This window comes from Anolis carolinensis, chromosome 1 (genome assembly GCF_035594765.1).
Source record: "Anolis carolinensis isolate JA03-04 chromosome 1, rAnoCar3.1.pri, whole genome shotgun sequence".
Classification (NCBI taxonomy): domain Eukaryota; kingdom Metazoa; phylum Chordata; class Lepidosauria; order Squamata; family Dactyloidae; genus Anolis; species Anolis carolinensis.
This window is the reverse complement of record NC_085841.1, coordinates 13,592,160-13,612,992: the sequence shown is the minus strand read 5'-3', so window position 1 is coordinate 13,612,992 and position 20,833 is coordinate 13,592,160. Positions and strand designations below refer to the sequence as shown.

General features: G+C 41.5%; 1 protein-coding gene across 5 annotated transcripts in view; it reads left to right on the top strand.

The window, feature by feature from the left end:
• Positions 1 to 20,833, top strand: part of sptbn1 (spectrin beta, non-erythrocytic 1) — a 250,501-nt gene that overhangs the window by 171,095 nt on the left and 58,573 nt on the right. For all 5 annotated transcript variants that reach the window (XM_003216155.4, XM_008102749.3, XM_008102750.3 and 2 more), the window contains 7 exons: positions 6,925 to 7,098; positions 8,943 to 9,034; positions 12,418 to 12,498; positions 13,989 to 14,104; positions 15,518 to 15,630; positions 16,163 to 16,350; positions 17,761 to 17,878. In XM_003216155.4, the coding sequence (XP_003216203.1) occupies positions 6,925 to 7,098; positions 8,943 to 9,034; positions 12,418 to 12,498; positions 13,989 to 14,104; positions 15,518 to 15,630; positions 16,163 to 16,350; positions 17,761 to 17,878 (882 nt within the window). The remainder of the gene's footprint in view (positions 1 to 6,924; positions 7,099 to 8,942; positions 9,035 to 12,417; positions 12,499 to 13,988; positions 14,105 to 15,517; positions 15,631 to 16,162; positions 16,351 to 17,760; positions 17,879 to 20,833) is intronic.

Genomic DNA, 20,833 nt, shown 5'->3' with positions numbered 1-20,833 from the left:
GCCTTAGGCTACATAAACGCAGGATTATTAATGTCTGGTTTTCATTGGGGAGTTAAGTTACATTTAGTGAGTGGAGGAAAACCCTGCCTTAAAGTTTTGAGCGAAATGCCTCTGTTGCCTATTTGAGAAGGAAGGGGGTTTCCTGGTAGTGAAATGTCTCTCCAGAAAACCCAGGCAGGCACCTACATTCATGTGTTTTCAGCACCAGGCAAAGAAGATTGTATTTTCCCAGGGCTTGCAAAGACTTTTCAACTTAAAAGAAAGATGTTCTGCATTTGGTATGGTTAATTTAACTTTGGAATGTACTTCATTGACTATCTGTAACAAGCAATTGTTGTTGTGAGCTTTTATTTCTTTCAGTTCTCTTCTTTGGAATAGTCACTCTTATTTCATGTAGTAGAGAAAATTTAGGAAGATTGTTCGGACTATAAATTTCAAAATCTCCTGACTGGATGTGGATTCTGGCAGTTGTAGTGCAAACAAGTGACTTTTCTGCAACTGCCTAACATAACACTCATAAAACCATTGGATAGCCAATAACTTCTGAAGTCCATGGAATAGACATGCCTAGAGAACATACTGGGAACACATTTGCTTGAAAATAATATTTGCTGACTCCAGCATATATTTAAATCAGAGTATAAGCAAGTAGATGGCTGCTGTAAATTAGGGCCACAGCAGCTGCACCTAGAGGACCATTAAAATAAGCAAGGCCAATGGCACGACTAGCCAAAGAGTGTATTCTGGTTTACGCAATTTGCAGATTATCTCACACTGTGATTTCTGCTAGGAGGAGTTGGGATGTGTTGTTGTGGATAATCCTGTTATGCAGTCCTTTGTATTTCAGTTGATGTTATTTTATGCCCTTCAGTCATTTCATAACTTATGGCCACAAGTGAAATTGATCATGGAGTCTTCTTGGCCAGATGTACCAAGGGGAAGCCTATTATGAGGTTTTCTGAGCCTGATTTAATCAGAAGGGGCTTTGCCATTGTCTTCCTTTCATGCTGAGAGTGTGGGGTTGCCCTAGGTCACCTTAGCTGAAGCAGGGAAACCTGGCCTCTCAGAGTCTTAGGATGCATCTACACTGTGGAATTAATGCAGTTTGACACCACTTTAAAGGCCATGGTTCTGGTCAATGTAATCTTGGGATTTTCAGCCTGATGAGGCACCAGCAATCTTTGGTAGAGAATGTTACAGGTTTGTGGAAAAATAAACTGCGTGCAGTCCTGTCCAGACTTATCCAGCCCTTTTATGCATCCATAATGAGCAAAAGAAAACAATCCAAGAAGATGGAAAAATGAAAATTTACTCTTAAGTAGCTCCATGCAGTCATGCCGTCCACATGACCTTGGAGGTGTCTACAGACAATGCCGGCTCTTCGGCTTAGAAATGGAGATGAGAACCAACCCCCAGAGTCAGACATGACTGGACTTAACATCGGGGGAAACCTTTACTTTACCTAGCAGAGTCAAGGAGAAAATTAAACAAGCACCTTCAAAATAACTCAGTCCATCTGAAGCAACAAAACTTACATAAAGTTCTTTGCATTAAATTCATGCGTCTTCTTTGGAGATTTCTTCAATGGTGCAAGGAGACAAGCATAGTAGGCTCTCAGTCAGGAAACTTACTCCGAGTAAGTTCTGAAGCAAGCGATTCAGTAAGTCCCAAAATGTATTACAAACATTCCCCAAGTTACACCCCATTCAGGGAGTGGTTCAAGCTTGTTATCCTTGATTGTTCTAATTACCCAACTATGAATTGTAATTGACCAGGTGTTTTTCCCTTAACACACATACACACAAGTGGCGATCCCACAGAAACTTAGTCAAATACATGCATATACAGCAATAGAGAAGACTAAAGACCCTGTGAAACTACCTATCTAGTACTGTTTTATTATCCAAGTGGAGGCTAGAGATAGGACAGTCTATTTTATGGGGGGGGGGGAGTTGAAGGAGGAAAACCATTTCCCCATTTTCACTGGTTATTCCCCCTCCCCACTTCCCATTTCATAAATTTGGGTTGTTTCCATGACAGCAACATAGAATCATAGAATCAGAGTTGGAAGAGACCTCACGGGCCACCCAGTCCAACCCCCTGCCAAGAAACAAAATTACATTCAAAGCACCCCCAGCAGATGGCCATCTAGCCTCTGCTTAAAAGCTTCCAAAGAAAGAGCCTCCACCACACTCTGGGGCAAAGAGTTCCACTTCTGAACCGCTAACACAGTTAGGAAGCTCTTCCTGATGTTCAGGTAGAATCTCCTTTCCTGTAGTTTGAAGCCATTGTTCCGCGTCCTCGTCTCCGGGGCAGCAGAAAACAAGCTTGCTCCCTCCTCCATATGACTTCCCCTCACACATTTATACATGGCTCTTATCATGTTTCCTCTCAGCCTTCTCTTCTGCAGCCTAAACATGCCCAGCTCTTGAAGCCGCTCCTCATAGGGCTTGTTCTCAAAATCCTTGATTAATGCAGTTGCCTTCCTCTGGACACATTCCAGCTTGTCTGCATCTCCCTTCAATTGCAGTGCCCAGAACTGGACACAGTATTCCAGGTGTGGTCTGTCCGAGGCAGAATAGAGAGGTGGCATGACTTCCCTGGATCTAGACACTATACTCTTATTCAGGGGTCCCCAAACTTTTTAAACAGGGGGCCAGTTCACGATCCTTCGGACCATTGGAGGGCCAGACTATAGTTGGCTACTGAGCAATAATAATAATAATAATAACAACAACAACAACAACAACAACAACAACAACAATAATAAATAAGAGGGTTGGAAAAGACCCTTTGGGCCATTGAGTCCAATCCCCCTTTGCCTTTGTGCCCCGAAAGCACAAGCAAAGCACCCCTGACAGATGGCCACCCAGAATCAATGTTAATAATAATAATAATAATAATAATAATAATAATAATAATAATAAAGAGGGTTGGAAGAGATCTCTTGGGCCATTTAGTCCAACCCCCTTCTGCCTCTGTGCACCATAAGCACAAGCAAAGCATCCCTGACAGATGGCCACCCAGCCTCAATGTTAATAATAATAATAATAATAATAATAATAATAATAATAATAATAATAATAATAATAATAATAATGGTTGTAAGAGAAGAAGGGACCTCTTGGGTCATTTAGCCCAAACCCCTTCTGCCCTTGTGCCGTGGGGGCTGGATAAATGGCTTCGATGGGCCGCATCCGGCCTCCGGGCCTTAGTTTGGGAACCCCTGCTCTTATTCATGTAGGCCAAAATCCCATTGGCCTTTTTAGCTGTGGCATCACATTATTGGCTCATGTTTAACTTGTTGTCCACGAGGACTCCAAGATCTTTTTCACACGTACTGCTGTTGAGCCAGGCATCGTCCCCCATTCTGTATCTTTGCATTCCATTTTTTCTGTCTAAGTGGAATATCTTGCATTTGTCCCAGTTGAACTTCATTTTGTTAGTTTTGGCCCATCTGAATTCTGCTCCTGTCTTCTGGAGTATTGGCTATCCCTCCCAATTTGGTGTTGTCTGCAAACTTGATGATCATGCCTTCTAACCCTTCACATGAGTGGGGGGAATAATAGGAAAAGAGGGGAAAAGGTTTTACTCCTTCAAACCCCTTCACCCCATCAAATGGACTATCTCTCTAGCACCCCCTTTCGACCTCTGCCCGGATCAAGGAACAGTATTTGTTGTTACTTATTCAGTCGCTTCTGACTCTTCATGACCTCATGGACCAGCCCATGCCAGTACCTATGTCCCATGAGTCCATAACGTTGAGGCAAAGCAGTTAAGGTGGAGTCAGATTGCACTAATTCTGCAGTGTAGCAGTGCCCCTCATCTGACAGACAGACTGCTACAGCATGCAAGCTCTTCACTCAATCTTAGTTGGGCAAATTCCTCCCCTCCTCTTCTTTTTATGAGCTACACAAAGCCTTCTTCACACAGCGACTTGACAAATGATCCTTATGTAGCTTTGTACAATTTACATTATGGCTGCAATGTTTCCTTCTAACATTACTGGATTACTTCCTCCTCTCTTGTTCTTTTATCAAAGCAGTCTGGAACAAATTTCTTTTCCTTCTCATCTTTTTTTTTTTCCGCTAAGCAATTCTAAAGTTCTCTCCTCCTGAGGTCTCCTCAATCAGTTCCGACCGGCCCTTTTAAAAAGGGTTTACATGTTTGGCAGGCTGTGTTCCCTGGACACTTCCCAGTTCTCATTACTGCCTGCATGCAAAGCTTTATTTGCTTGTTTAGCACTTTCCCACCACCACGAGGAATGCGAGGCGCAAAAAGACAAGAACGGAGTGTTTCGGTGAACAAGCACCATGTAGACACCATACTCTGAAATCCAACATTGGGCACGCCAAAGAGGAAAACCTTTAGCCAGGCTTGTGCATATGGAGAGTAGATAGCAAAATATTTCAAGTGTAAGGATAGGATAGACACTGTGCTTGGAAAAGTTACTTTTTTGGGAGGGCAGATGCTAGAGTCAGCAGTGCTGACAGTTCAAGTTTCCATCAAATATCTAGCTTGTTACCTGATGTGAACGATTGCAATATAGGTAGTCCCAGAGTTACAAACATCCGACTTACAAGGAACAGAAAGTGAGAGAAATTTACCCCTCGGAAAAGAAATTCACTCCTGAAAGAGTTATCATGGGGAAAAGGTATCTCAGCTGAAGCTTTATCACCAATCCTTGTTTCCACAACCAGCCAAATTGAACTAATAATCATACTCTCTCAGCGTCAGAGTAAAGCAACATCAAACCTTGTTTCTAAGTTGTAACAAGTGTTTTCTCATGAGTTCCTTTCTGATTTAATTTTAACATGAAGAAACAGAAAAGTTTCTAGATCTGGTATTTAATATCCAATAAAACTAATGGAGTCTTACTGAAATTAATGGGAGTTTAATCAAGAGCTAGCAGAGTATAGTGGTTTTGAGTGTTGGATTTCAACTCTGGAGGCCAGGGTTTGAATCCCTGCTCAGCCATAGAAAATAAATCCACTGGATCTCTTTGTGCAAGTTGCACTCTCTCAGCCTCAGTGGAAAGCAATAGCAACCCTCTGAAAAAATTGAATTTGCCTTAGGGTCACCATAAATTGAAAACAATCCCCACAAATGTTTTGTTTGGGGTTCAATTTACGTATCTATTGCAACTGCAAGTTATGATTTTGTGTGTTGTTATGAGAAAGAAGTATAACAGTGTATAATCCAGGTTTGGAGAACGAAGTGAATACAACGAGGAGGAGGTGGGAATTATTTAGCGTATTCTGGCTGACCCATAGCTTTGTGGAGACTCTGAATGCATCTACACTGTAGAATTCATTCATTTTGACTCTACTTTAAATGCTGTGTTCTCCATACTATGGAATCATGGGAATTGTCATTTTACCAGGTCTTTAGCCTTCTCTGCCAGAAAGTCCTGGTGCCTCACCAAAGTACGGATTGCAGGATTCTATAGTATTGAGCCATGGCAGTTAAAGTGGCACTGAACTGCATTAATTCTACAGTGTAGATGCATCCTTAGGATCCACCGGTGGTGTGGCGGGTTAAACTGCTGAGCTGTTGAACTTGCTGACCGAAAGGTCACCGATTCAAATCCGTGGAGTGGGGTGAGTTCCCACTGTTAGCCCCAGCTTCTTCCAAATCTAGCACTTTGAAAACATGGAAATGTGAGTAGATCAATAGGTAACCACCTCGGCAGGAAGGTTACAGCGCTCCATGCAGTCATGCTGGCCACATAACCTTGGAGGGGTCTACAGACAACACCGGCTCTTTGGCTTAGAAATGGAGATGAGCACCAATCCCCAGAGTCGGACACAACTAGACCTAATGTCAAGGGGAAACCTTTACCTTTTAGATTCATCCTTTGATTATACTCGGTCCCAGATTCTGCCCAGGACTATTCCAGCAAGATCTGAGTCCAGATGCCTTCTCAGCTTGGTTAGCCCTGCCCTATTGCCTTTAATGGAGACTGACAGAAATAAATTAAGCAGCAAAAAATATTTCAACACAGGAAAAAAACACCACTAAGACAATATTTTAAAGGAATTACTGCAGAGATTGCTGTGGCAAACAATGATGAGTGATGGAGTAAGAGCTTGAAAGATGTAGGGTTTTATTTATTACTATGCTGAAAGATCTGTGCCCTTGTAAAGCTGGCCTCATTTTGCTTCACAGCCTCACCTAATCAATATGACATGAAATACGTTGTCTGGAGCTTGAAGTCATTGCCCCATCTAAGAAGTCTGATGGGAACAAGAGCTCTGATAAACTTGTAAATATACTGACCTTCAAACACACTTCGGTGGAAGGGAGTGCCAGAGAGGCACTCTTTCCTGTGTACCAACTGATGTGAATGGGGAAACTTGCACATATAAGAGGTCTGCTCTGGGAAGCTAAGCAGGGTCAATCCTGGTTAATACTTGGACAGAAGACCATCAAGGCATACCATGTACTGCAGACTAAATTTCAGAGGAAGGCAAAAGCAAACAAGGTCTGAGTACTCCTTGAAAACGATGAAATTTTGGGGGTTGGCATAGGTCAACAGGTTACTTGAAGACTCATGGCAGTGTATCACAACTTGCCTTAAGTACATCTATACTGTCAAATTAATTCAGTTTGACTCCCCTTTATCTACCATAGCTTCATGTTATGGATTCTGAGAGTTGTGGTTTTCCAAGGTATTTTGCTTTTTGTGCCAGATAGTGCTGGTGCCCTCACCAAACTACAACTCCCAAGGTTCCATATCATTGAACCATGGCAGTTAAAGTGGTGTAAAGTGGTTAATTTTACAATGTAGACACACCCATGGCCATTGAATGGAGCATGAAGCCTGAAGACCAAAAATGAGCCAGTTAATTTGGAATAAAGAACCTTTTGTGGTGACATTTTCAGTGATGTCTTCTTCTTCTTTTCTACCAATGTTCTATGTAGCCCAAGCCAACAAAGGGAAGAATGCGCATCCACTGCTTGGAAAACGTTGACAAAGCCCTCCAGTTTCTGAAAGAGCAACGAGTGCATCTTGAAAACATGGGATCTCATGATATCGTGGATGGGAACCACAGATTAACTCTTGGCCTTATTTGGACTATTATTTTGAGGTTCCAGGTAAGTAGCAAATTATTGCTCATCCCAGCTGATTTCCAGTTAATTTTGCTATTTGCTCATATTCATGCACCAGGTCTGAAATATATTTCCCATTCTTCTTTAGAGAGTTTTCCTTAACTTCCTTGCATGTATTGGGATCGGGAACTTTATATTATTTGTGCTAAATTTCAAAATGTTGAACCCATTCAGGCCTGAAACGGAGGCCTTAAATCTAGTGGAGTTTGCAGACACAACCCAAACGACATGCAAGACTTTAAAGTCACATTGAACTTACATTACAATTAGATGAATTAAGTTGCTTAATCTTGCTTGGACCACTGCCAGTCTTTATGAAGCACTGACTGGCTGCATTTGAATCTTATGCTAACTGCTCATTGTGGCAGGGATGGACATTATTTCTTCCTGAGCTCACATGTATAGACTACCGCATACACATATTTATCCTTTCACACAGATATGAGGAATTCCGAACATTTTCTATTTCTAGTGCATGACTTGTCAATCTAACTACAGCTTGTTTGAAGCAAGCTAACTGAACCATAGGTTTGCAAAACTGGTTTCTTTCAACCAACCATGTTTAACGTTAAACACAGTTTGGAGTTAAGGTGGCATGCTTAAACAGAAATGGAAATTCCCAATGTTCTTGGGTTTTACTAGAAGTGACAGAATAGAAATGCACCTTAAGGTGGAGTCCATCAAAATAACAGTTATTAGAATTTTATGCTCATTCACATGAAACATTTTCTTCCCTTTTGGGTGACTTGCTTCATTATTGGGTTGTTGTGAGCTTTCCAGGCTGTATGGCCATGTTCCAGAAGCATTCTCTCCTAACGTTTTGCCCACATCTATGGCAGGCATCCTCAGAGGTTGTGAGGTATATTGGAAAAATTAGGCAAGGAAGGTTTATATATCTGTGAAAGGTCCAGGGTGGGAGAAAACTCTTGTCAATTGGAGGCCAGTGTCAATTTTGTAATTAATCACCTTGATTAGCATTAATGGCCTTGCCAGCTTCATGGTCTGGTTTCTTCCTGCCTGGGGGAATCCTTTGTTTGGAGGTGTTAGCTGCCCCTGATTGATTCATGTCTGGAATTCCTCTGTTTTGAGAGTGTTGTTCTTTATTTATGTACTGATTTTAGAGATTTTCAATACTGGTAGCCAGATTTTGTTTATTTTCATGGTTACCTCCTTTCTGTTGGAATTGTCCACATGCTTGTGGATTTCAGTAGTTTCTCTGTGTAGTCTGACATGATAGTTGTTGGGAGTGGTCCAGCATTTCTGTGTTCTCAAATAATATACGGTGTCCAGGTTGGTTCACCAAGGGCTCTGCTACGGCTGATTTCTCTGGTTGAGTTAGTCTGCAGTGCCTTTCATATTCCTTGATTCGTGTTTGGGCAATGCGGCTGCGTTTGGGGTCCCTATGTAGACTTGTCCACGGCTACATAGTATACGGTAGACTCCTGCAGAGGTGAGAGGATCCCTCTTGTGCTTCGCTGAAAATAGCATTTATTGGAGGTTCTTAGTGAGTCTATAGATAATTTGTAGGTTGTGTTTCTTCATTAGCTTTCCTATGCGGTCAGTGATTCCCTTGATGTATGGTAAGAACACTTTTCGTCTGGGTGGATTTTTGTCCCAGAATGTTTCTGGAACATGGCCATACAGTGTGGAAAACTCACAACAACCCTGTGATTCCGGCCATGAAAGCCTTCTACACATTGCTCCATTATTGTTTTTCCAATAACATTGTACACTCAGAAGCAGGAAAGACCTGTATGAAATAAATAAGCTGACAAATATATAGGTTTGACAAATGAATTGCTACTCACTTCTTGTGTGTAATGTCACAGATTCAGGATATCAGTGTGGAAACCGAAGACAACAAGGAGAAGAAATCTGCTAAGGATGCGCTACTGCTGTGGTGCCAGATGAAGACAGCTGGGTGAGTTTGAATCACGTAGTAATGGAGGCCAGCCCTTCCAAAACCCGTATGGTTCCAGTTTGGGTTACATTACAACTCTCATCATTTCCACCCAACATGGGAGATTATGTGTGGTTTAGTCCAGTAACTTTGGAGAACACCACGTTGGGAAATGGTGATCTTCCAACTCTCGGTGTAGCATGCTGTTCACATTTCTCCACTTCAAATGAAGACTGCAGCAGTCCATAATGTTCCAATGTATTGCTATAGCTGGACTAACTTTTGTGGACTCTATATTTGTTTAGACCAGACATGGACCAACTTGGGTTCTCCAGGTGTTTTGGACTCCAACTCCCACCATTCCTAACAGCCTCAGGCCCCTTCCTTTTGCCCCTCAGCCGCTTAAGCGGCTGAGGGGCAAAAGGAAAGGGCCTGAGGTTGTTAGGAATGGTGGGAGTTGGAGTCCAAAACATCTGGAGGACCCAAATTTTCCCATGCCTGGTTTAGATCCTTCTGGTAAACAAAATCTTATGCTAGAATATTCTTCTCCCTGATTAGTTACAAAGGTGCTATTTTGTGTGTGTGTTTTTAATGCTAAAGCAGACTAATGGAATTTCTTATAACTGGAAGGTGTTCCACTCACAATAGTGATTTGTAGATATATGGTGGCTCAGGTCAATGCTGTTGCTTTGACAACGGTCCCTTTTCAACAATTAAGTCATTGCAGGGCCGGCCCACGCACTTTACATAAGCAGTCTTTAAAATAGCTGTCCTCTCTGAAATGGAACATGTACATCATTTTTCTGAATTTTCTTCCAGTTTTGCATTTTGGGAAGGGAAACGAGTCCTTTCGTGGGGGTGCCACAATCTTTTTATGTGGTTGATTCTCTATTATGTGCAGCAACAGTGGGTCTTTCCTGCCACAGGGGCTATCCAAATTTTGTGCCATTAGGAATGTCCACATTTTTAAAAAACTTAAAAGTAAGCTACTGTAAGTCCACTTCCCGTTTGGAGAAATGATATACCCGTATATACTCGAGTATAAGCCGACCCGAATATAAGCCAAGGCACCTAATTTTACCACAAAAAAACTGGGAAAACATTGACTCCAGTATAAGCCGAAATACTAATAAAATTACATTAATTGAGGCATCAGTAGTTTAAATGTTTTTGAATCTTTACATCAAACTGTAATTTAAGATATGACTGTTTAACCCCGATTAAATCATTATTTTCATCTTCTTCAGTGTAAATGTGCTTATGTATCCTTTTAATAATAACAGAGTGAAATAATAAATTTATTTATTTACAGTATTTATATTCCACCCTTCTCACCCCGAAGGGGACTCGGGGAGGATCACATTATATACACATAGGGCAAACATTCAATGCCCATATACATAGAGTCAAGACAGAGACAGATGCAGAGGCAATTTAACCTTCTCCTGAGGGGATGTTCGATTCTGGCCACAGGGGGGAGCAGCTGCTTCATCATCCACTGTGACGACACTTCCTCATTCCAACGTCGTAAATTAGTTAAATTTGCCTCCCCACTTTATAAGTGGTACCTTATTTCCTACTTGATAGACACAACTATCTTTCAGATTGCTAGGTCAGCAACGAGCAGGGGCTATTTTTTATTTTTAATTGATGGGTGCTCACCCCGCCACAGGCTAGCCTCAAACTCATGACCTCACGGTCAGAGTGATTTATTGCAGCAGGCTGCTCACCAGCCTGCGCCACAACCCGGCCCCATAATAATGTAATAATAATAATAATAATAATAATAATTGCAGTAAAATAATAAATGTAATAAATAAAGTAATAAATGTATTAATAAAAATAGAGTAAAATAAATGTGTAAGTAACAACAATAATAGAGTAAAATAAGAAATGTAATAATAATTAGAGTAAAATAATAAATGTAACAATACCAATAATAACAGAAAAATAATAAATGGGAAGTGCCCATCCCTTCCCTACAACCTTTTTCCTATTCTCCTTGTTTCTGGGTTTGATTATTTGGCTGGGCTACGCAAGGGGGGCATCCCGCCCCAGACTTTTGAGTCCTGGTCCCACCATCCGCTTGCATCCTCAGCTGCCCTGCTGGGTTCCCCTTTCTTGCCTGGCTCATTCCCAGCCCCTTGGCTTCCTATAGTGACCCTTTGCATATCCCTTTTTTAATATCCATTGGGGCACCATTGGGGATTTGGAGGATTTCTATGCTAATGACCATTTCATTTCCAATTCCATAAGTGAATCTTCTGCATTTTTGTTACTTTTTCTTTAGGCAGCATTCTGCAACCTGAAACCCTCCAGACAGCAGTTGCTGTGATGTCAAAGGCTTTCATGGCCAGAATCACTGGGGCGTTGCGTAGTTTCCGAGCTGTAGGGTCATGTCCTAATGACATTTTCTTCTGGCGTTTCATCTGCATCTGTGGCTGGCATCTTCAGAGGATCATCTGAAGATGACAACCATAGATGCAGGTGAAATGCCAGGAGAAAATGCTGCTAGAACACTGACCTACAGCCCAGAAATCACACAGCACCCCAGTTGCTGTGATGCCAATAGACCCATGCATCTGTCTCAGCTTTTAGTCTACAATGTAAAGAAGCTGTCCAAAATGATAACTCTTTTAAGGTGTAGACCAGTGGTTCTCAACCTGGGGTCCCCAGATGTTTTTGGCCTTCAACTCCCAGAAATCCTAACAGGTGGTAAACTGGCTGGGATTTCTGGGAGTTATAGGTGAAAAACATCTGGGGACCCTGGGTTGAGAACCACCGGTCCAGACTGAGATGAAAAGCAGATTTACCACGATGATAACGGAGACATCAACCATCAGTGCCTCCAGATATCCAGGGCTATAATCGTCCGGAATCCGACAGGTGTGTGCTGTGAGTTTATGCGAATTATAGTTTGAGGCAATGGCTGTTGGCTGTTAGATCTCCAGATGTTTTAAATTTCAGCTGTTTTTGAACATGTAAGTTAGTTTCCTCTGGAAGATCAAAAGGAGAGGACCCCTAGTTCTTCCATCTAGAACAGTGGTTCCCACGCTTTGGTCCTCCAGGTGTTTTGGACTTCAGCTCCCATAATTCCTAATAGCTGGTCAGCTGAGTGAGGTTTCTGAGAGTTGAAGCCCAAAAACACCTGGAGGACCAAAGCTTGGGAACCACTGATATAGAACATGACAGATCAAGGTAGACTTCTCTAAGCAGAGTTATCAGACGTTAATATGACAAGCCATTGCCTGTCTTGAAACAAGTAATTCAAAGGCTGCTTGAGTGCATCCACAGCTGAGCAGCTGGTTCATGCGGCTTATTTTTAATGTCTCAGAGCATTAATCCTATATTGACTTGAGTTTTCTTTCTCCCTCCCACCCCCTTTTTTATTGTTGTTGTGTCAGCTATCCCAACGTCAACATTCACAACTTCACCACCAGCTGGAGGGACGGCATGGCTTTCAACGCACTAATCCACAAACACAGGTGGGCTTTTGTTCGAAGGTTGATGAGTTGTTTTTTTTTTTCAAAACAGCTGCTGCACCAAGGATGCAGAATTACAAATTGGTCATAATAAGTTTTCAGTCTCCTTTTCCATGATACCTATGTTGTATCCCTTGTGTCTACCTCTTCAAACCCCACAATTTCACTCTTCTTTCGATGACTTTGCTTTAATCCTATGTGCCTCTTCCCCAAAACAGTCAACCTCCACATTTTGTGGTTTTGATACGTTATTTCTAGGAATCTCTACATCCTCTAAGGCAACTCAATGTTCAACTTCCACCAGATGTTCAACTTCCACATTCTGGCAAATGTTGACTATAGAGCCACCCTGGAGTAACTAGAGATTTCTAGATAAGTGTTTGCTTAGTTTAAAAAGCATGCATTTTTAAAAATTTCTACTTTTTCCATTTTTGAAGGGGTTCCCTGTAAAAATGGAGGGCCTACTCTATTTATAGCCTAGCACTTGGAAGTAAATCATTTCTTTGTTGGGTTGTACTCCCATGTAAACTGGACATGGGGTTGCATTCTGAGTATTACAACTTTTGCTCAAATGCATCACCTTTTGCCTCCTTCTCGCCTTGTTGTCCTGTTTACCCATGTAGCAGCTGTGTCTTGTTCACATTACTTTATACAGCACCATGTAATGGGGATTGTGTTAATCATTTTAAAATTGTAATAACTCAATTATGAAATTAACCTGACCTTCCTTAAAGAGGACTTTGCACCATATTGGAACTTCATTCCCCCATAATATTTTCCTTTGCTAAATAACAGCAAATGCTGTTTCGTTTATAGAATAGCTTGTCTTTTCAGCCATGACAACAATTCTCTGGAAAATTATGAAGAAACTCCTTACCTTGTGCAGAACTTTTCTATTGTTTTTTGACTCTTGACCTTCATATAGTAATAGTAGTAATACTACCTAATAGTAATATTTAATTTAACAAGGATAGAAATAGTAATACTCACATAAAACTAGGTAACTGCAGCCAACCAGTTGGTCATATATAAACTTTTAAGTTCTAACTGTCATGGGAATAATACAATCATAAGAAACATCTTCTGACTTCACTGTTGTCTCCTCCATTCCCCCACTAGTGCTCCTGAGAGAAATATATTCTCTCTGGTTTTGATATCTTTCCTTTGCATGCAAGCTTCTCCCTTTCTAGCTTGCTATTCTCTTTTGCATTGTCATATTCCATTCCCCAAACCCGAAATTGTATCTCATCCCCTAATGCTCATGATGAATCTTAAAATACCTCAAAGATGATAACCACAAATGTGCTTGTCCTGAATAATTGAAAATGGCATACTTTGTGTGGCTTCGTCCAAGGTACGCTCACTCCTTCCTGACTCTGCTTTCGCCTTCTGTTTCTGACTCTTTTTCAGTTCATTCACATGGTAAGAGAAAGGGATTTTTGTAATGAAGAAACTTTTGCTGATATTTTGTTGTTACCAAATTCCTTCCTTAGGCCTGATCTAATTGATTTTGATAAGCTGAAGAAATCAAATGCACACTACAATCTACAGAATGCTTTTAACCTAGCAGAGCAGCACCTTGGCCTTACTAAACTCCTGGACCCAGAAGGTAAGAAACTCTGAAATAAATGTCTCTTCCCTTCTTACAAAGCTTCAATCTCTATACTTCAAGGTGCATCTATACTGTGGGATTAATGCAGTTTGACACCACTTTTAACTTCTGTAATTCAATGCTATGGAATCCTGGGAGCTGTAGTTTTACAAGGTCTTTAGTTTTCTTTTCCAAAGAGCACACCAAATTTCAAATCCTAAGATGCTATAGCCATGGCAGCTAAAGTGGTGACGAACTGCATTAAGATGTAGATCAGGCATGGGCAAACTTTGGCCCTCCTGGTGTTTTGGACTTCAACTCCCACAATTCCTAACAGCCAGTAGGAATTGTGAGAGTTGAAGTCCAAAACACCTGGAGGGCCAAAGTTTGCCCATGCCTGATGTAGATGAACCCATACACAAAAATTAAGAAGTGATTTTACAGACCATCTACTGTGAAGTAGATTTCAGGCCACGTATATTTCTACTTAGGGAATAAATCTTCATTTTCATTTTAATGGCTCAGTGTTATGAAATCTTGGGAGTTGTGGTTTCGCAAGATCTTACCTGCCAAGGAATACTGCAATTCCCATAATTCCCTAGAAATGAGCCCTGGTAGTTAAAGTGGCATCAGACTGCATTAATTCTACAATGTAGACTTATCCCCTGAAGATTCTGTTGATACGCTTAGAATAATATCCTACCTTCTCACCTCCCACTATATCAGGTTCTTAACCTGTGGGTCCCTAGGTGTTTTGGCCTACAACTCCCAGAAATCCCAGCCAGTTTATCAGCTGCTAGGATTTCTGGGGGTTGAAGGCCAAAACATCTGGGGATCCACAGGTTGAGAGCCACTGCACTATATAGTATTTGTTAAAATACATTTGGTATCATTGCTATCACACCAATTTGTATTTTATTGCTTCTGATCAGGTGGAATCAATGGGAAAGCTCATTTGAGAAATGGTGCAGCGTAGTCCTTAGTGTGTTGGAGTGGGACAAGGGAGCTTCTAGTTCAAATTCCTACTAAAGTCACAAAGGCATCAGTTATTCTTTCTAAAATTAACCTACCTTAGAAGGGTGTTGTGAAGATGAAGTGAAGCTTGGAGAACTCCTTGGAGTAAAGGCCAGGATAAAGCAACAACAAATCAGAACTTGGTAAAACTGCATTATGAATTGAGTATTGTGAGGTGCTAAATGGAGAGACCAGAGTTAGGAAAAGTCCCACAATCCTAAACCTAGCATGATCAATTGCTTGTAGTTATAGTCAGACAATAAGATCACTAGCTTCTGAGAGGAAGGAGCTAATTAATGCAGCTAGTCCCATTTAGTTTACCACCGATCCTTGAATAAGTACATTTGGAGCTTGGACTGTTTTAAAGCCACAGGCCACCCAAGCCCACACTAAAACTCTTTGTTTGTTTGTTTTCAGATATCAGTGTTGACCATCCTGATGAAAAGTCCATCATCACCTACGTGGTGACATATTACCACTACTTTTCTAAGATGAAAGCACTAGCTGTTGAAGGAAAACGTATCGGAAAGGTTTGTAAGCTAAGTTAAGATGATACCTAACTGCATTAATTTTACAGTGTAGATCAGGCATGGGACAACTTGATTCCTCCGGGTGTTTTGGACTTCAACTCCCACCATTCCTAACAGCCTCGAGCCCTTTCCTTTTCCCCCTCAGCCGCTTAAGCGGCTGAGGGGGGAAAGGAAGGGGCCTGAGGCTGTTAGGAATGATGGGAGTTGAAGTCTAAAATACATGGAAGGACCAAGTTGGCCCATATCTGGCTTAAGGTGTGACCTTAAAGCTCTGCAAGAGAGCCTTTTCCTTAAGCCTTGAGTTGCCATTCATCATATGTACTATAAAACACCTTGGATCCTGAAATGACTCCTTCCAAGTCAACTGGTTTGTTCCCCTCTTCCTGTTTTATTGCTTTAGAGATGTTCTCCAAACTCAACAGGTGTCCTCCATAAGCTTCTTTTGCAGCACTTATCTCCCTTCTACAGGTGTAGGACATATACGGTATTTCCAACTCGGCAACTCAGCTTGTTTTGAACTCCCATTTCCTAGGTGCTTGACAATGCCATTGAAACAGAGAAGATGATTGAAAAGTACGAGTCCCTGGCTTCTGATCTCCTCGAGTGGATTGAGCAAACCATCATCATCTTGAACAACCGCAAATTTGCCAACTCGCTGATTGGAGTGCAGCAGCAGCTACAAGCATTCAACACCTATCGCACAGTGGAGAAGCCACCCAAGTAGGATTCCCTTTGGAGACAATTATTTCCAATTCACTAAATGAGATGGGAATTCTCTAGGCCGTTTATATGTCTTGTAATTATGGACAATTAGGGGCTGTTAGGTTGTCCTTTCTGCTTGTGTTTAGATAGCATCTGGCGTTTGTTGAGCGGTTTCATGACACTTGTCTGGGTTACATCTGTGTCTTGCTTAATTTTGTGGTCAGTCTTAAACTTCATTCACCACAAGCAGGTCAACAAGGTTTGAACCACAAACATCATAACGTGGTGTAAGGATGATGACAGTTATGTATATGGTAATATGATCATGCCATAAATGTGTACACAACAGCCAAATGGGGAAAGGACTTTCGGTTCTGGGCATTAGCAGTCTATTGCAGCCCGTTGAAGTATTTCCTTGTGCCACACCCGAGAAAATATTCACATAAATCTTCTATTGAGCAATAACCTATTATAACGCTCAATAGTGGCTAAGTAGAGATAATTGCTGTTACATTTTATGTGTTGGGGAAATCTGCAAGATTTTGAGTTGGATAGAACTATAATTATTTTCAACTCAAAAATCCTGTGCATCTGGAAAGCTAGCCACTCTTTTTAGCTTCATTGGTGTCGATCATGGAATCTATGGCTTTCTATATTCCGTTTTGACACTGACACCAGTTTTAATGAAGTATCTGTGGATATAACTGAGGCATCTGTTTGTCATGCTTCTATGGATTCTTTTCAACTTATTCAGCCCGAGGACATGGACAAGATCTTGGGAGGAATGGGAGCAACCACTTGTTCTCTGGACCCTTGCCCATCCTGGCTAATACCAGGATATGCCTCCTTGACCCAAGGTATAATGCCAACCAGTTTCAAGGAGGCAGTAGTAAGACCTTTATTAAAGAAACCAACACTGGATTCCACTCAACTGAGTAATCATCATCGGCCAGTATCAAATCTCCCCTTCCTGGGCAAGGTTCTGGAGAAGGTGGTGGCCTCTCAACGCCAAAGTTTCTTGGATGAAACTGATTACAAATAAAGTAGTAGCAGTAGTAGTATATGTTTGGGACTGCAAAAACCACTGGCCAGCATAGACAGTGGTTGACATAATGGGAGTTGTAGTATATCAACATGTATAGATAAAGACAAAAGCTTCCCCAGTCATATTCTGAATTCAATATTCAGCAAGATAAGACAAACCAGGCAGCTCAAGAAGAAACGTTAAAAAGAAATCACTCCAATTATTTCATATGCAGAAATGCAACATGCCTGGTTGTCTGTCTCTGTCCAGACTGTGACATATGAAATAACAGAGGTGGGATGTTGTTGGTGCTTTTTTTAATGTAATTTATACAGATTTCTGGATGAAAACATTTCAATGAAAAGGTTATATTCCCCTCTGTTTTTCCTACTTTTTCTCTGTAGATTCACAGAAAAAGGAAACCTTGAAGTCTTGCTTTTCACTATCCAGAGCAAAATGAGGGCTAACAATCAGAAGGTGTACATGCCCAGGGAAGGGAAGCTCATCTCAGATATCAATAAGGTGAATTCAATGCCTTTTTGAATGTTTTCTTATACCACTATCAGCAATAGGAACTGAACAGAGCAATTGGGCAGTGGAAGTGATAAGTGGATAAGGTGTGCGATCTATAGCATAGTTCACTGCCAGGATCTTGAGAGGATATAAAGCCAGGAGTTGAAGGGTAGTTAGAAACTGACGATGCACAAGGCAAAAGCAATTTGGAGGGAGCAGTTCGAATCCATGATAGGGTGAGTGTACATTGGCCAGTAAATCCATTTCCTTATTGTGTCAGAAGCGACTTGAGAACATACTGCAAGTTGCTTCTGGTGTGAGAGAATTGGCTGTCTACAGAGACATTGCTCAGTGGATGCTTGAATGTGTTACTGGGAGGCTTCTCTCATATCTCTGCAAGCTAGAGCTGACAGACGGAAGCTCATCCTATCTCGCAGGTTCGAACCGGCATAGCCTTCAGGTCAGCAACCCAATCCATAGCCAATCCAGAGCAGAAATGTTCCAGATTGGCCTTGGAGTCAGCCATCTGCATCATGCTGGACCTTCTGCAGTGCCACATTAACATCTACATGGTCCAAATGGGCCAAGACCACATTGGATTCATTGGACCATCCACCCATGTTCTGTGTTGTCTTTCCCCTCCCAGTTGACCACAGAACACCATGCAAGCTCCTCGCCATCCGAGGCACTTCATTCTGACAACAGTGGAGACACCAACACAACCAGAGCGATCTCTCCACCTTCTTCCTAGCTATGTGGGCACATCTGTTGACATCAGTATAGGGCACTCACAACAGCCAGAAGCTTACCTGAAGTTCTGAGGCAGTTAGGCCACAGTAGACTTGCCTGTAGCCAGTTGAAAACCTTGCAACTCTCCAGAGGATAATGGACTGTACAGCATGTCCCAGCATTTTTCAGAATTGGCTGTCCTAGCTAAGGCTGCAGAATGATTCTTGCCCTTTCTATTGTACTATTGGTAGGCAAACGACATGAAATAATACATCTTAGCTATAATTTGGAGAGTCCCCTAGACAGTGTGACCAATGATTGAGTTGATGGGGAATGGTTCTGAGAGCATTCTTTTTTGAAAGTAATTCTTACAAGCTCTGAGCAGAGCTGGGAAACTTTGACCCATGAGCCAAATGCAAACCTGTAGACTGAACCCATGGGTTCTTGTCAGATCATGCCTTCTCCCACTAATCCACTCTTTCACTTCTTACTTGCCCTGATTCTAGGTTACTAATTCAGTTTCCATCTTGGTTCTGCCCCATGATGATGAATCTAATACATGGGCCTTGTGCATTAATTTAAACCGGGTGGTTATATGATAGCTGCTTTTAAATATTTGAAGGGATGTCACTAAGATGGAACAAGCTGTTTTCCTGCTACTCCAGAAACTAGGACACAAATCAGTGGGTTCAAATTATAAGAGAATTGAGTCCACCTGAACATTAGGAAGAACTTGTAAAGGTTTTTTTGAGCATGGAATAGGCTACATGGATTCTTGGTTTTTTTTAGAGATCTTTAGCTTCAAAAAAGTGCCTGAATTTTGTATTTGTTCATGGCAGGAGGTTGGACTAGATCAGGCATGGACAAACTTCAGGCCTCCAGGTGTTTTGGACTTCAACTCCCACAATTCCTAACAGCCTACCGGCTGTTAGGAATTGTGGGAGTTGAAGTCCAAAACACCTGGAGGCCTGAAGTTTGTCCATGCCTGACTAGATTGCCCTCATAGTCCCTTAAAACACTAAGATTCCTTGATTCTGTGGTTCACAGCTAACACTTAAATTACACTCTATTCGTGTCCATGTACAGACTATAATTCTGGAGACCAGGATTTGTTTCCCTGCTCAGCCTGGAAACCAACTTTGGGCAAGTCACATGCTCCCAGACCCAGAAAACCCCATTATAGAGTTGTCTTACAGTCACCATAGGTTGGAAATGACTTGAAGGTACACAACAATAAACAATTAGCTCTACAGAAGCAAACTGAAATGTACTTATATTCCAGTGTGCTTTAAAACAGAGCTACACCTTGTATCCTTCTGCTGAGCAGAAGACACATAGTCCTGAATCTTATTGGTAGAGCTGAATAGGTCCTTTGAATAAATGGGGTTTACACATTGAAAAATTAATGCAGTAGTTTTACTCTAAAATATAATTTTTATTGAGTTTGGTAATTAACATCAGTATAAAAAAGGGGGGAGGCAGGATGCAAGGAGAGAGGAGAGGGGGGGTGTACAGTAGTTTTACTCTAGTTGGGATTAACCAGCATGGTTCATGCCATTGTTTTCTGGCAGGTTCAAACTGACAAGTCCTGTGGAAATGAATAGACCAAATGTGATCTTCTGAAGATCTAGTGGAACTTGACCAGAACATCTTACTAATGCAGTAGAGTCTCACTTATCCAACATAAACGGGCCGGCAGAAAGTTGGATAAGCGAGTATGTTGGATATTAAGGAGGGATTAAGGAAAAGCCTATTAAACATCAAATTAGGTTATGATTTTACAAATTAAGCGCCACAACGTCATGTTATACAACAAATTTGACAGAAAAAGTAGTTCAATGCACAGTAATGCTATATAGTAATTACTGTATTTACAAATTTAGCACCAAAATATCATGATGTATTGAAAACATTGACTACAAAAATGTGTTGGATAATCCAGAATGTTGGATAAGTGAGACTCTACTGTATGTACTTAGTTTCTGGGATGGACAAGGGAGAAAAGACTGGTACAGGAGGAGGGAGGGAAAACTGTGAAAAATCTGATTGGAACACAGCCAGGATCCTTGGAAAGAAGACAGGCTGCTGCTATGCTGGTCTAACCAGATGAACAGCAACCCGTTTGGCCAGATCCCTAGGGGATAACAAAATGCTTTAAAACAAGATAATCATTCCTCATTTGCCTTTCATTTCTGCCTGGAATTCCCAGAGGGCCTGTTACTTCTCTCCATGATT